The 14,534-nt window shown below is 37.3% G+C and overlaps 1 protein-coding gene across 1 annotated transcript in view; it reads left to right on the top strand.

Moving 5' to 3' along the window:
* The window catches only part of LOC130728569 (callose synthase 10), a 72,960-nt gene that overhangs the window by 15,413 nt on the left and 43,013 nt on the right, over positions 1-14,534 (top strand). The window contains exons 17-24 of the mRNA XM_057580078.1: positions 9-61; positions 1,183-1,243; positions 1,760-1,841; positions 3,507-3,556; positions 5,261-5,347; positions 6,422-6,507; positions 7,305-7,332; positions 14,268-14,365. Coding sequence (XP_057436061.1) covers positions 9-61; positions 1,183-1,243; positions 1,760-1,841; positions 3,507-3,556; positions 5,261-5,347; positions 6,422-6,507; positions 7,305-7,332; positions 14,268-14,365 — 545 coding nt within the window. The remainder of the gene's footprint in view (positions 1-8; positions 62-1,182; positions 1,244-1,759; positions 1,842-3,506; positions 3,557-5,260; positions 5,348-6,421; positions 6,508-7,304; positions 7,333-14,267; positions 14,366-14,534) is intronic.

Below are 14,534 nucleotides of genomic sequence, written 5' to 3'. Positions count from 1 at the left end.
TAATTCAGGAACGGTACTATGTTGGTCGTGGTCTTCATGAGAAGATGTCAGATTACTGCCGGTTGGTTGCTATACTTAAAATTGAATCTTGCGATAAATAGTTGCTAATAGGGTGGTGCACATATATTCTTGTTTTCTACTAGTTTCTTGTGTTAATCCATTTATCTACGATAACAACTCCAGTAATAAAAACACGGAACAATGTGTGAAGCCACCTGGAACTTTAGGCCTATGCAAAAATACCTCTTTTGTCCCTATTAAATCTAATCCATTGGTTATATTTTCTTATATTAAAAATCATATGAAAAGTTAAAAAGAAAAAATAAACAAAAGTTGAGACTATCAGGTTTTATATTAGAAAAAAGAGTATGTTCACACTTGTGTTCAACCGCCACGTTGGATAGATAGAAAGAGAAGAGAGAGAGATAAGTGATATGATATGTGGTGTGAAAGGAAAATTAGATAGGAAAAAAATGAAGTGAAAATGAGATGAAAGAGAAAGTTGAGTGTGAATGTACAATAACCTTGAGGAGGACTAATTTACTAACAATACTAACAACTAACATTTGCCTATAAAAAAACAATAACCTTTTCTATTTGGAATTTGTACATTTCAGTTTTATAAATTCAAAAAATAAATAAATGAAAATTATAAAAAAAAATTGAAATCAAATTTATAGATTTACATAGGATAAAAGGTTAGATTACATATATGGAGAAGACATGTAGAAGAATCAGTGAGGAAGGTAGACTAGATGGAGGACAGTCAAATAGTAGAGAAAAAGAAAAACTAAAGGTCGAATGATTAAGATCGATTTAACGGTAGAAGACATGTAGAAGAATCAGTGAGATTACATATATGGAGAAGACATGTAGAAGAATCAGTGAGGAAGGTAGACTAGATGGAGGACAGTCAAATAGTAGAGAAAAAGAAAAACTAAAGGTCGAATGATTAAGATCGATTTAACGGTAAATTCTCTATCTTTAAACGTACACACTGTGGGAATCACGATAGCATTTGATCTATATGTAGTGACTGCACGTAATGGAAAAAAGCTTGGCTATTTTTCGTCATTGTTGTATTATGCTGGTTATATTCTCCTTTTATATTGTTAGCACTGCTGCTTTGTGCCTTACATTCTTTCGTTTGTATTTCACAATTAATAATTTTAACTTCTGCAGGTATGTGAGCTACTGGTTGGTGGTACTTGCCTGCAAATTTACTTTTGCGTACTTTCTCCAGGCAAGTTATCGCTTTGTATTGCTTTCTGTCGCTCTCTACCCTAACACAATCAGATGTATGTATATATATGTGTAAAACAATGGTTGTCTTCCTGGGAACCTTGAGTGTTTAATATTTGACTTTAAGTTAGTTATACAAGTAAAACTTTGTCGATATGTAGTACAATTGATGGAATATTTTGTTTAAAGAAAGGAAACTAGGACTAGAATAACAGAATGAAACTGAATCTGAAATCTTATTAACGCAAATAACTGAATACACATCATGCTCTTTATATAGAGCTCAGTAGCTTCTATAAGAAGCTTTACAAGCACGACAGCTGTAACAGTTTAACCAACTGTAACAGCTTAACTAACCGTTAACAGAGTAACCAACTAACTAACTTTTAACAGAAACCCTAGTTAACTAAACCTTATTAAAACACTAGTATAGTGTGAACCTGAGATGTATATCTCTAATATATTTTACATTCACAATTTTCTAATTGTAGTCCATTCGTAATTTCTAATATTGCAGATTAGACCTCTTGTCAAACCAACAAATATCATCGTGGACATTCCATCTTTGACTTACTCCTGGCATGATTTCATCTCAAAGAGTAAGTATATACGATAATTATTCAATTTTTATTTGATGGTTCTATTTTTAAGGCTCTGGTATTTTCTGTACCATTTATGCATTATATATATTTGAATAGTTCCATGTAAAAAATATATATTGGCATTATAAAGTCTTGCGTTGTTTTTTCTTAAGAGTATAAAGTCTTGTGTTTGGATTTCATTCTTCTTTTTGATAAAAGAATAATTCGAAGTGAAAGGCTGATGGTATGGGAAACTTGTTAATAGTATGAATATGTGAAGAGAGAAAAGAATTAAGAGGGAGGGGGGAGAGAGAGAGAGAAACAGATACTATAATGGGATGACGTGTATTATAATTTAATTTACTGTTGAGTGGATAGCGAGATATGTTGGGGATTGGGTTAATAACATTAGTGATTTTGACATCGTCCACATACTTTAACCACAACCTTATAGGGCTATGACTGAGTGGGTCCTTTCACTTTATATACTGTCATTATCCCAGAAGCTTAAGTTGTTATGTAAAGGACTTCAAATGGTTTTATGTTATATTTCTAACATATACTATTGAACCCTTGCATTTCTATCAAACATGGGACTTCTTTAGTTACACTTGTACTCCAACACTCCTCCTACAAGTGTGACTCCATTTTTTTTTTCTTTTTTTCTTTTTTATTTAGCCCAATATTTTTTTTTGTCTGGGCTTGTATTTTCCTTCATCTGAGTCTCAGGCCCTACAACTTGCTTTGCCTGGACTTGTACTCCTTTTTGTCCGAGTCTCAGAAGCCTTACAGCTTGCTTTTGCTTGGGCTTGTACTCATTCGTCCAAGTCTTAGGTGTATGACATATTTTTGTTTTTATTTTTATTATGAGCCCATTCCTTTTTTTTGTTACAATAAGCCTTGGGCATTTTCGGCTCTGATACCGTATTAGAATTTAAGTTACTGTTGAGCGGAGAGCGAGATAGGTTGGGGATTGGGTTAATAGCATTAGTGATTTGGACATCATCCACATACTTTCACCACAAAACATTAAGGCAATGAGTGAGTGGGTCCTTTGAAAGGTTATTAAATAGCGGTTATAGAACCCTTGCTTTGTGATTTCGCACTAATTTCATTGGTTCAGATTCACATTTTATCTTTTCCTTGTACATTTTGTCTCAATTTCTGTCACTTTCTCAAACAGCAACACTTTTGAATCCTAGTATTGGGTAACTTGGAAAAGAGTAGGAAAACCATACTAGTTATGGAAAATTTACAGCTCTTAAATTGAAGATATTTTTCCTAAATAGGTCATACTTTTCAACTATTCAATAATTTGCCATTTTTTTTCTAACTTCAAATATCTGTTATATAAATGCACTTACAACTGAACTGTCAATCCCTTGTAGGAATAATTAATCATTCATTAAAAAGTAAAAGCCTTATGCTAACTTCTTCATAACAACATATTTATCTGTTAAGTAACATCTAATTGTCATTCTCTATAGGTAAATTATGTGGTCCTTCTTAATCAAATCATTTGAAGTTACTATTCTCTAAAGATTAAATAGTCTTCATTTAGCATTCTGTGATGTTAATTCTGTCTCGCTCTCTCTCTCTCTCTCTGTGGGGTTTTACTGTATAGTGTAAATACCAATATTAAGATATGAGTTCTCCACTGATTTATGCACGTGACTTTTGCAGATAATAACAATGCCTTGACTATAGTTAGCTTGTGGGCTCCGGTTCTGGCTGTGAGTGCTCTTCGCTTCAGCTTTATTTAAATTATTCTTAGAGGTCTGTTGCTTGTTGGTGCCAATTGGTTATGGGACTGATTGTGCGCTTTTTTATTGGCATGTTTATTTTATTAGTGTAATGTGATATTACTTGCGCTGCTTATGGGCTTGTATTGCTATTTAGCTATGGCTCTTGAATTTTTTTTTTTAGACATGTGTCATAGTTGTTATTATGAAAGTTGTTACCTGTTAGTAAAACACATGATATATATAATGGAATACATATTAATGATCAAAATGGTTAGATGTATGCTTGAGATTCTTTTTTGTTCTCTGAGATAATTTTGTACTGGATGATGCTCATTATAGTGGGCAGATACAGACACACGATGTATACCTTGAGATTAGAGAAATTAATAACTTTGAAGCAAAGAACACATAGCAAGGTCCTTCAAGCCTTGTGATATGTCCAGAGGAAGTCTATGTTCCATCTGTTTGTTGCACAGGAGTTATATGTTAATTAGCATTTTACTAAGTTGATACGGACCTTGGGAGAACCACACTACAAAAGCTAGCTATTGTAGTTGGAGAGCCCAAAGCCTTATAAACCCCACATTAGAATCCCATACTTACAATGTGGGACTCAAGTCCCAGACCTTGCAATTGGGTTTTAACATCCCACCACGCTCCGCAGCCCTGGTGCCCACACGGGCTGGCTATGCACTAGCCCCTTGACAGGTCCCGGGCGAACACTGCAATGCTGGCGTCACCATACGCGCTGCTCGTTTGCAGTTGAGAGACATGGTGGAAGGCTCTGATACCAATGTTAAAACTGGTAATAAAAAAGAAACGAATTTGATTCCAATAGGAACCCTATTTCCCAAATCAATTGTACTGGATTGCTCTGAATCTGATTACAAGAACAGAGGAAAGAAACTGAGAACAGAGAAGATAGTTACAGAGAAAAACAGAAACTGAATCTAACTACCCCCTTCTCTCTTATTTATATTCCATACTATTGCCGGCTGTACAACTGGCTCTTGGACTAATGCCAGCTCAGCCTAATTATCTTTCTCAGCTAGTCTCTTATTCCTTCCAACATAAACCTTTTTCACTAATGGCTTTACCCGATCCCTAACACTTTAAAGCATAGAACACATAGCTAGGTCCTTCAAGCCTTGTGATATGTCCAGAGAAAGTCTATGTTCCATCTGTTTGTTGCACATGATTTACATGTTAATTAGCATTTTACTAAGTTATGCTGTGTTTTGGAGAATGAACAGTTACCGAGTTATTCATTATTCATTCTTATATGAAATATAGGTATTATAGTTGTATATCTATTTAAGGTAGACATTTGACAATATTCAAGACCAATACACATACACACTGCTAGCTACTTGATTCCCGTAATTGTTTATTTTCAGCTAACTTGACTATTAGAGTAGAGTATATGTTGCTCTGTTAGGCAGTTACTGTTTGGTTAGTTAGTATGAGCTGTCATTATAGTTAGCATGAGCTGTCATTAGATGTTATGTAGCAGAATCAGTTAGAGATAACTGAATCCTTTCTTTTCTGTTCTGCAAGCTTTGTTATCTCTCTATAAATACTGAGAGTGTCTCTTGTACTCTTTAGCTTTTCAATCAATGAAGTTCAGTTTTACAATTTAGAGTTTTCAACATTGACAATGTCTTACTTTGCCAATGCGTTCATATTGTGCAGATTTATCTCATGGATATTCACATTTGGTACACTGTCATGTCAGCAATTGTTGGTGGTGTAATTGGTGCACGGGCTCGGCTGGGCGAGGTTTGTGTTCAAATTGTCAGCATTTTTGGACTCTGATCAATGTTTATTTCGGTTTCTTCAATTATTTTTAACATTTATTGTTTGAACAAATGTGTTTGAGATTGCAAATTGTTAGAGTTCAAGGAACAAGTAACAGAAGAATAGCTATAATGTTGTCTCTTGATATTAGAATTAGGGAGGCCTAACTCAACCCAAAAGCTAGCTCAAGAGTTGAGGGTTGTTCTACCCTTTATAAACACTTATTTGGCCATATCTCTAGCCAATGTGAGACTTCTAGCACACTCCCTCACGCCCAAGGCTGGACATCTGGAGCGTGGAATGAACATCAACGGGTGGCCCAAATATGGGAGGTCTCCACAACAAATGGATCTAGGATAGACTCTGTTACCATATTAGAATTAGGAAGGCCTAACTTAACCCAAAAGCTAGCTCAAGAGTTGAGAATTGTTCTACCCTTTATAAACACTTTTTTGGCCATATCTCTAGCCAATGTGGTACTTCTTACACTTGAGATAGATAAGAAGCTCAGAGGTTTCAAACGTTTGAAAACTGTGATAACAAATTAACTGTAATTTAGGTTTAGCATCAGTCACTAGCTGAAATTTTGTGTTGTTCTAAACCTATTCTTAATCAATAGGGACGTCAAATACCCCTGAAAAAAAACATTGATTCTCGATTAGTTTTGATATGTTATAGGCACCCATATGGTTGACCATGTGGAGAATATGACGTAGGCCACAAGAGGTATTTGGGCTATAACAAACATATCTACTTGGAAATGGGTGTGTCAAACAAAGGAGTACAGTTAGAGGCTCTGTATGATTTAATAGGGGATGGGGAAAATGGTGGAAGTAGGCAGTTATGGAATGAAGATGTGAGATGAAGGTTTCAGGCCTCTTGAATGACCTGTGGTATCTTTTTTACTGTTTTGAGTAATTCTAGAGGTCTACCTTAATTTGAAGGAGCCTGTCTCCATTTTTTTTCATGTAATCCAAGTTTCTTATTGTAATCTATTTTTTCACGGTCGTCTCATATTGCTTTTAAGAATTGTTTCTTTTTTATAATTTCTTACAGATACGTTCAATTGAAATGGTTCATAAACGTTTCGAGAGTTTCCCAGGGGCATTTGTAAAAAATTTGGTCTCACCACAAACCAAAAGGTGGGTTATCTAAGATATTGCTGTTTTAACTGATATTTTTCTATCTAGCAAGCCTGGCAAACTACACTTGTCTTACCTTTGTATACGTTCATAATATATGTATTAATTGATTCCCTGTTGTAGATCTGGTGGGGCATCATGTTAGCAGGTGTCAAATAAATGTGATACTTTTTTTTTTTTTTACACTGTCTGGGTGCTAGATATTTCTAATAAAGGCTTTTTGGATATTACTATATTTGGTGAATACACGATTTTCAAAGGCAATGTCTAGTGACATGTAATGTGCCATGGACAAATTGGTCTGCTTATATGGCGGTCTGATATGAGAGAAGATTTGAATGCTTTGCTTGCTTGATGTAATTTTTGTGTAATCGTTTTGGAGACTTAAAGCATAGACTAGTTGTAATTAGAAATTTGGCGAATTGCTTGAGTGAGAGTACTCACTACTTAGCATCAGTCAATACATGAATGAATTTTTACATTTTGGATTTAGAGGAACAATGATAACAAGTTAGATTTTTCCTTATGACTCTAATCTTTCCAATCATACGTTAATTCCCATAATTCTCATTTAAGTGAACTTCAAAATGTTATATTAAGTGATTTACTCCCATAATTCCCATTGTATACTTAGATAACTTTACATTAAAATTTACTTTAACAAACCAAAGTTTTGATGTTCGTTAGGACTTTGTGGAATAAATTGCCTTATTGTTGATTAGTTCGAATATAGTTTGTACTTAGTTTTCTTCATATTTGTTCGTGATAAATTTGATTTTGTTTATGTGCCTTTTCAGGATACCCTTCAATGGACCATCGACTCAGGTGATTATTATTATCATTATCATTCTTATTATTATTATTATTTTTTGTGGGGAGGGGTATGATCGAGTAAGTTAAATTTCTGTTGCTACAATTGAATGTGAAAATGTTTTCTCATATATTCTCAGCTGTAAAATAATTATGGATATACATCCTGAAACAAATTCTAAATAAATCCCTCAACTTTTGGGATTAGATAAAACTAGATAAGGAAACTATACAATCATTGAACTTACCGCAACAGTTGGAGCTACGATAGTCAGCAAGCTACCTAGATGTTCATCGCTGACGAGTGAGAAGACAAACTCACTCAAGGAAGTAGGCCTAGAAGGAGGAACTACTTCCTTAAAGATTGTTCTGGTATTCTTACTCCAATCGGCCGAAGGGAGAGAGTGTAACTGCTCAGCAGGGAAAAACCTCAAGCAAGGGAAGCTAAAGGCAACTTTAACAGAATTATCTCAAGATAAACATATATCTCAACAATAACCAAGCCAATATGAGCAGCACATGTTTGCCCGCAGGTCAGAAGTTCACCGTGATAGGTAGCAGCAATGAACAAGAAATACTATATTTTATTGAAAGAATGTGAAGAAAACTACACCAATTTCCTGGTATTTTAGAGACCAGGGCTCTCCCTTATTTCTCTGATATCAATTTTAATACTCTCCTATTTCCCTCTCCCTCTTTTTATAAACTCTCTTCACTCAAACTAACTCATTTAATAGGAAAACCAGAGAAAGAGAAAAAGATTTGCATATGAAATATTCACTATGAATTGTTAACCGATACAATGAGGATTGAATCCTTATATAGGATTGAAGAAGCTTGCTCTACAAGCTAAACTAACAGCTAAGCTAACTCTAACTGAATGGTAACAACCTCTAACAGAATTGACAGCTGTTCCTCTAACAGAATTGACAGCTGTTCAAAACAGAATTAACAACTGTGTCCAGCTGGCATTCCAGCTGGCACACACACACTAAGCATAACCAATATTTTCATATCACCTATATACTCTAATACACCCCCTCAAACTGAAGGAGGTGACAAAAGCTGAAGCTTGTCAACTACATTCAGTTTGTCCTTGAGCTGTAGAAACCTTGTTGGGGAGAGAGCTTTGGTGAAGATGTCAGCTTTTTGATGTTCAGAGGGCACATGCTGAACAAGGAGACTCTTGTCCTGAACCTTCTCTCTTACAAAAAATATATCCATTTCCATATGCTTAGTTCTGGTGTGCAAAATAGGATTGTGAGTCAGCAACACTGTGCTCATGTTGTCACAATAAACTGTAGGAGTAGTAAAGGGAATTTTCAGTTCTGTGAGTAAAGATTGCACCCATAACAGTTCTGCAGTAGTATTTGCTAGACTCCTATACTCTGCCTCAGTGCTTGACCTTGCAACCAGAGTCTGCTTCTTAGCTGTCCAAGAAATAAGATTGGAACCAAGAAAAACACATGAGCCTGATGTGGACCTGCGATCATCAGGGTCAGATCCCCAATCAGCATCACAGTAGGCAATCAAAGGGAGAGGCCTGGTCATGGAACATGGTTGAAGAAGTACACCATGAGTAAGAGTGCCCTTTAGGTATCTTAGAATCCTTTTGACAGCTTTCCAATGCTCCTCATGAGGTTGTGCCAGAAATTGGCACACCTTGTTGACTGCAAATGAGATTTCTGGGCGAGTAATGGTTGCATATTGAAGTGCACCAACTACACTTCTATACTCAGTAGGATCCTTTAGAACAGAACCTTCATGTTTGGAGAGTTTGACGCCACATTGCATAGGAGTGGAAATAGCTGCAGCATCAAGCATGTTGACTTTGGTGAGAAGGTCTGAAATATACTTAGTTTGATTCAGCAGCAAGCTTCCACTAGTCAAATGAGTGACTTGAACACCCAAAAAATAGTCAAGTTGACCAAGCTGTTTTAGAGCAAAAATAGAATGAAGTTGAGTTGTAAGTTGTTGAATGAGAGTCATAGAAGCCCCAGTGATGATGATATCATCCACATAAACAAGCATGTAAATGCAGCCTTGTGAGGAATAGTAGGTGAATAAGGAGGGATCACACTTGCTGGCTTGGAAACCAAACTTGATGAGAACCTCTTTCAGCCTATGAAACCAAGCTCTTGGAGCTTGTTTGAGGCCATAAAGGGCCTTTTGCAACTTGCAGACCAGATTCTTGTCCTTGTGCTCAAAACCAGGAGGTTGTACCATGTACACCTCTTCTTCCAACACACCATTAAGAAAAGCATTGTTGACATCCAGCTGTTGTAGTGGCCAGCCTCTTGAAATAGCAAGTGAAAGGATAAGTCTCACTGTAATAGGCTTCACTACTGGGGAAAAGGTCTCAGAATAATCAAACCCTTGGACTTGACTATAGCCTTTAGCCACCAGCCGTGCTTTGTACTTGTTGATAGAGCCATCAGGATTCTCTTTGATTCTGAAAATCCACTTACACCCCACCGCTGTTCTGTTAGTTGGTAGAGGAACAAGAGTCCATGTACCATTGTTCATAAGAGCTGTGTACTCTTCTTGCATTGCCTTATACCACTTAGCATCCTTCATAGCTTGCTTGACAGAAGTTGATTCCATGTGAGTAAGTAACAGAGTGGGTTGTAACCTTGGCTTGACAATTCCTGATTTGGCTCTAGTTTGCATAGGATGACTGTTAACAGCCACTGGAGGAGCTGCAACAGCCACTGAAACAGGAGTATCAGCTGGCTGATCATGAGCAGAAGATAATGCTGGGGAAGTATCTGCAGAAACTGATGAAGAAGGAACATCTGCTGAAACAGTAACACTTGGAGGCTGCTGCAGTTGTGGTGAATCAGCTGAACCTGGTGAGGAAAAGCCAGAACTAGCCAATGCAGGTGGTGTAGTGTGTGAAACTATAGGGATAGTAGATAAAGGGAAAAACTCAGCTGAGGTAGAAGAAGTAGTCTCATCAGGAAAAAGACTAGGATAGGGAAAGCGATGTTCATGAAAAAGAACATCTTTAGAGATATAAATTCTACCAGATTGATCCAAACACTTGTATCCTTTGTGATTAATTGAGTACCCTATAAACACACACTCTTTGGAATGCAAAGACAATTTAGTAGAATTATAAGGTCTAAGAAAAGGAAAGCAAGCTGACCCAAAGACCTTTAGACTCTTAAAATCAGGATGTTGACCATACAATTTGAAGTAAGGACTTGCACCTTGTAAAGTTGTTGTAGACATTCTATTTATGAGATAAGTGGCAGCAAGAAAAGCATGATCCCAGAAATGCAAAGGCATTGAGGCATGAGACAACAAAGCTAAACCAGTTTCAACTATATGCCTATGTTTTCTCTCTACACTCCCATTTTGATGGTGAGTATGTGGGCAGGTAAGTCTATGAATAATTCCCAACTTCTGAAAATGAGAGGATAAGGGTTTAAATTCCCCTCCCCCATCAGTTTGGACACTCTTAAGTTTGTGACCAAACTGCAACTCAACCATAGCTTGAAAATTGATAAAAGTAGCACAAGTGTCTGATTTTCTCTTCAAGGGAAATATCCAAGTATATCTAGTACATGCATCAACACATGTTAGAAAATATAAAAACCCACAAGAGGATTCCAGAGAGGCTGGTCCCCACAAATCAGCAAAGACAAGTTCAAAAGGAGTATTGTAAACTGCAGTAGAAGGAGAAGAAGGTAGTCTATGAAGTTTACTCAGACAACAAGCCTTGCAAAAGGAAAACACACTTTTATTATTTGGAACAGAAACATTACACAAAGAAAGAGTATGTTTAAGTACATCATGATGAGGATGACCTAATCTTGAATGCCACAAATCATAAAGAGAAATGCTACTACCACTATTACAATGTGCTGAACCAGAAACAGTAGATGAAACAGGAACAGAATGCACATCATTATTGCACTGAGTTATACTAGAAACAACAGGAGAAACAGAAGCAGAATGCAAACTAATAGCAGAAGTTGCTTTATTTGCTGCAGACTTGGAAGCTAAGCAAGCCTGTGAAGACCTTGACAAAGACTGAGAATGTAAAGAGGACAGAGAAGAAACATTGACAGCAGGTTGTGAGCTAGCTTTGGTGAGTGGTCCATCAAAGTAGTATAGACCATCATCTCCAACAGCACCAGTGAGAAGAAGCTCATAAGTGTCCTGATGACGAACACAACAATGATTGGCATGAAAAGTGAAGAAAACATTATTATCACGAGCAAAACGACTAACACTAACAAGATTTTTAGTTATAGAAGGCACAAGAAGAAGCTTTTTAAGAATTAAACTAGCTGTAGGATTAAAAGAAGAAGGAAGAGTGGCTGAACCTATAGACTGGATTGGCAGTCCTTGACCATTTCCCACCAGAAGCTGATCCTGTGTTGGTGATGGAATATGATCCACAAAAATGCCTGGATTGTTAGTCACATGGTGAGTGGCTCCAGAGTCAGGGCACCAAGCTATCTGTGATGAATTCTGTGTAGGAACAGTAGCTAACATGGCCTGAGGAAGCATTCCAGTAGAGACTTGTTGCTGTGGTGGCCTAGGAAATTGAGGTGATGGAGCAGAAGGTGCTGAGAACTGACCCTGAGGAGTCCAAGGACGAGCAAATTGCATTCCAGCAGCTTGTGGATAAGGCATTTGTGGAATACACCAAGGAGGCCATTGAGGCATGCCAGAAGGTTGAATAGCACCTGAACCATACTGAGGAAACACTGAATTACACGAAGCATAAGGAGAAAACCCAAAATTGGCCATAGAGGGAAAACCCCCAAATTGCATTGAAGGAAACCCTAAATTGACACCAGGAGCAGGGTAATTCTGACCAAAATTCCCAGATTGACCAGAATTGGTACTGGAATTAGCATGAGGACTAACTCCTGAGGGACGCGACCAACAAGAAGCTGCATCATGGCCCCATTTGTTGCAGTAAGTGCACTGGACATTGCGTCCTCTTCCGCGCCCGCGTCCTCTGCCATAGTTTCCAGAATTGCGATTTTGATCATCGCGATTCCCATAACCAGAGTCAACAGCAGCATCGACTGGCTGGAAAGGAGCGACAGCTGTCGCTGGAGGTTGCGTCGCTGGTGGCGGCGGCGCCGGAGCAGGCTGAGTCCACAAAGCTTGTGGCGGCGGCGCCGGTGTTGTAGAAGACGCAGACGGCGCTGTCGCTTGCGTCAGAAACACCGAAGGAGTGGTTTCTGCGAGTTGCTTCTTCCGCATCCTGTCAAACCGCGCTTCATGAGAGATCACCATGGCTTCCACTTCAGAGATTGTGTAATAGGTGGTTTGATTGTAGATAACAGTCATCAAAGCACTGTATTCTTCTGAGAGACCATCGAAAATCGCTTCTAGATGATCACGAAAGGTGACAGGTTCTCCAATTGAAGCAAGAGTATTCACAATTGTCTTGATTCTTTGCAGAAACTCAGAAGCAGTTTTTGTACCTTTTGTGATGTTCTTCAGTTCATTCCTCAACTGTGTTGATTGAGCACGTGATTTTGCATTGAAGAATGAGTGAATTTCTTCCCAAATCTGCCAGGAGTGCACACACTGAATCACATTTGGAAGAATTGAAGGTGAAAGAGTAGAGAGAAGCCATGTGAAGAGGAGTGAATCTTGTTGCTCCCAATCTGAGAATGCAGGATTCACATTCTCTGTGATCCTATCTGCATCAGTCAAGAACTTCTCAGGAATCAGAGGTGGATCTTGCACAAATTTCTGAAGCTTGTGTGATCTGATGACCCCTTCCACTTGTTGTTTCCATGAATAGAAATTGGAGTCATCGAGCTTGATGCTCAATTTGTGAGAAAACGCTTGAGAGAGAGTGTTTGTAGAAGAAGAAGAAGAAGGTAAGGAAGGAGATGAAGCATCCATAGCCATGGATCTTAGGCTCTTGATACCATAATAGGAAAACCAGAGAAAGAGAAAAAGATTTGCATATGAAATATTCACTATGAATTGTTAACCGATACAATGAGGATTGAATCCTTATATAGGATTGAAGAAGCTTGCTCTACAAGCTAAACTAACAGCTAAGCTAACTCTAACTGAATGGTAACAACCTCTAACAGAATTGACAGCTGTTCCTCTAACAGAATTGACAGCTGTTCAAAACAGAATTAACAACTGTGTCCAGCTGGCATTCCAGCTGGCACACACACACTAAGCATAACCAATATTTTCATATCACCTATATACTCTAATATCATTAACCCAAACAATTAACTGATGCTAACTATCTTCCTTTAACTATCTACTTATTCTACTAATTAACCATAACTATTGACTACAATAACAACCTCTCCTCCTATCACCCGACCAGCTCAAGACTGGCCTTTCCCTGGAAAATCTCCGGAGATTGCCTCTCACGCCCCACACGTGTGAATCTTTTCTTGCTCGTGCATCTCACGACCACCTTCCCGTTTAGATTGAATATGTTTTGTTATGATAAGATAATGTCGGATATGAATGTTGTGTTTTTATTGTAAGATTCGTTATGGCAGGTATTGTCATGTTACTATGTAATAGATAGGATTAATTTTGTAGATAATGTTTGAGATAGACTAGGAAACATATCGTTTAGATACAACAGGACACTTTTCTTTAAGTTTTACTTCTAATAATATTCCTTTCAACTCTAACTTTCTTAACAGTTTGAAAGCTAACTACATAACTAACTCTCTTAAGAGTTTGAAAACTAAGTAGCTAACGTTAACTAACCCATAGGTAAGGATAAGATACACTGGGTTCAATACCCATATATTCTAATAAGTTCTAGAATGATTTGAAATTTCTTGTTCTGTCATTAGAAATGATTAGGGGATAAAATGACCTGGTGGGACTAGTCTATGGTTTTGGTCTTATCAATGTTCTTCTTATTATAGGAATGCTGAATGCATGACATGCATTTTAGTGAAATTAATGTGGTTGTTTTGCTGCAGGATTCTCAGGATATGAACAAGGCATATGCTGCCCTGTTTGCTCCATTTTGGAATGAGATAATTAAAAGTTTACGTGAGGAGGATTTTATTAGCAATAGGTTAGTCAAAGGAAACTTGCTACCTGATAATGTGAAATAAAAGCTTATGCAATGAAACTTGAATTTTTTGCATTTTTAATCTCTTCAGTTCTTTGTTTCTATCATTCTTTGTTTTTAATCTACCTGACAATGTGAAATAAAATCTTACAAAAACTTATGCAGAGACTGT

The sequence above is a fragment of the Lotus japonicus genome, chromosome 1 (assembly GCF_012489685.1).
Source record: "Lotus japonicus ecotype B-129 chromosome 1, LjGifu_v1.2".
NCBI classification, from domain to species: domain Eukaryota; kingdom Viridiplantae; phylum Streptophyta; class Magnoliopsida; order Fabales; family Fabaceae; genus Lotus; species Lotus japonicus.
Note: the sequence above shows the minus strand (reverse complement) of the source record. Positions and strands in the feature narration are given on the sequence as shown.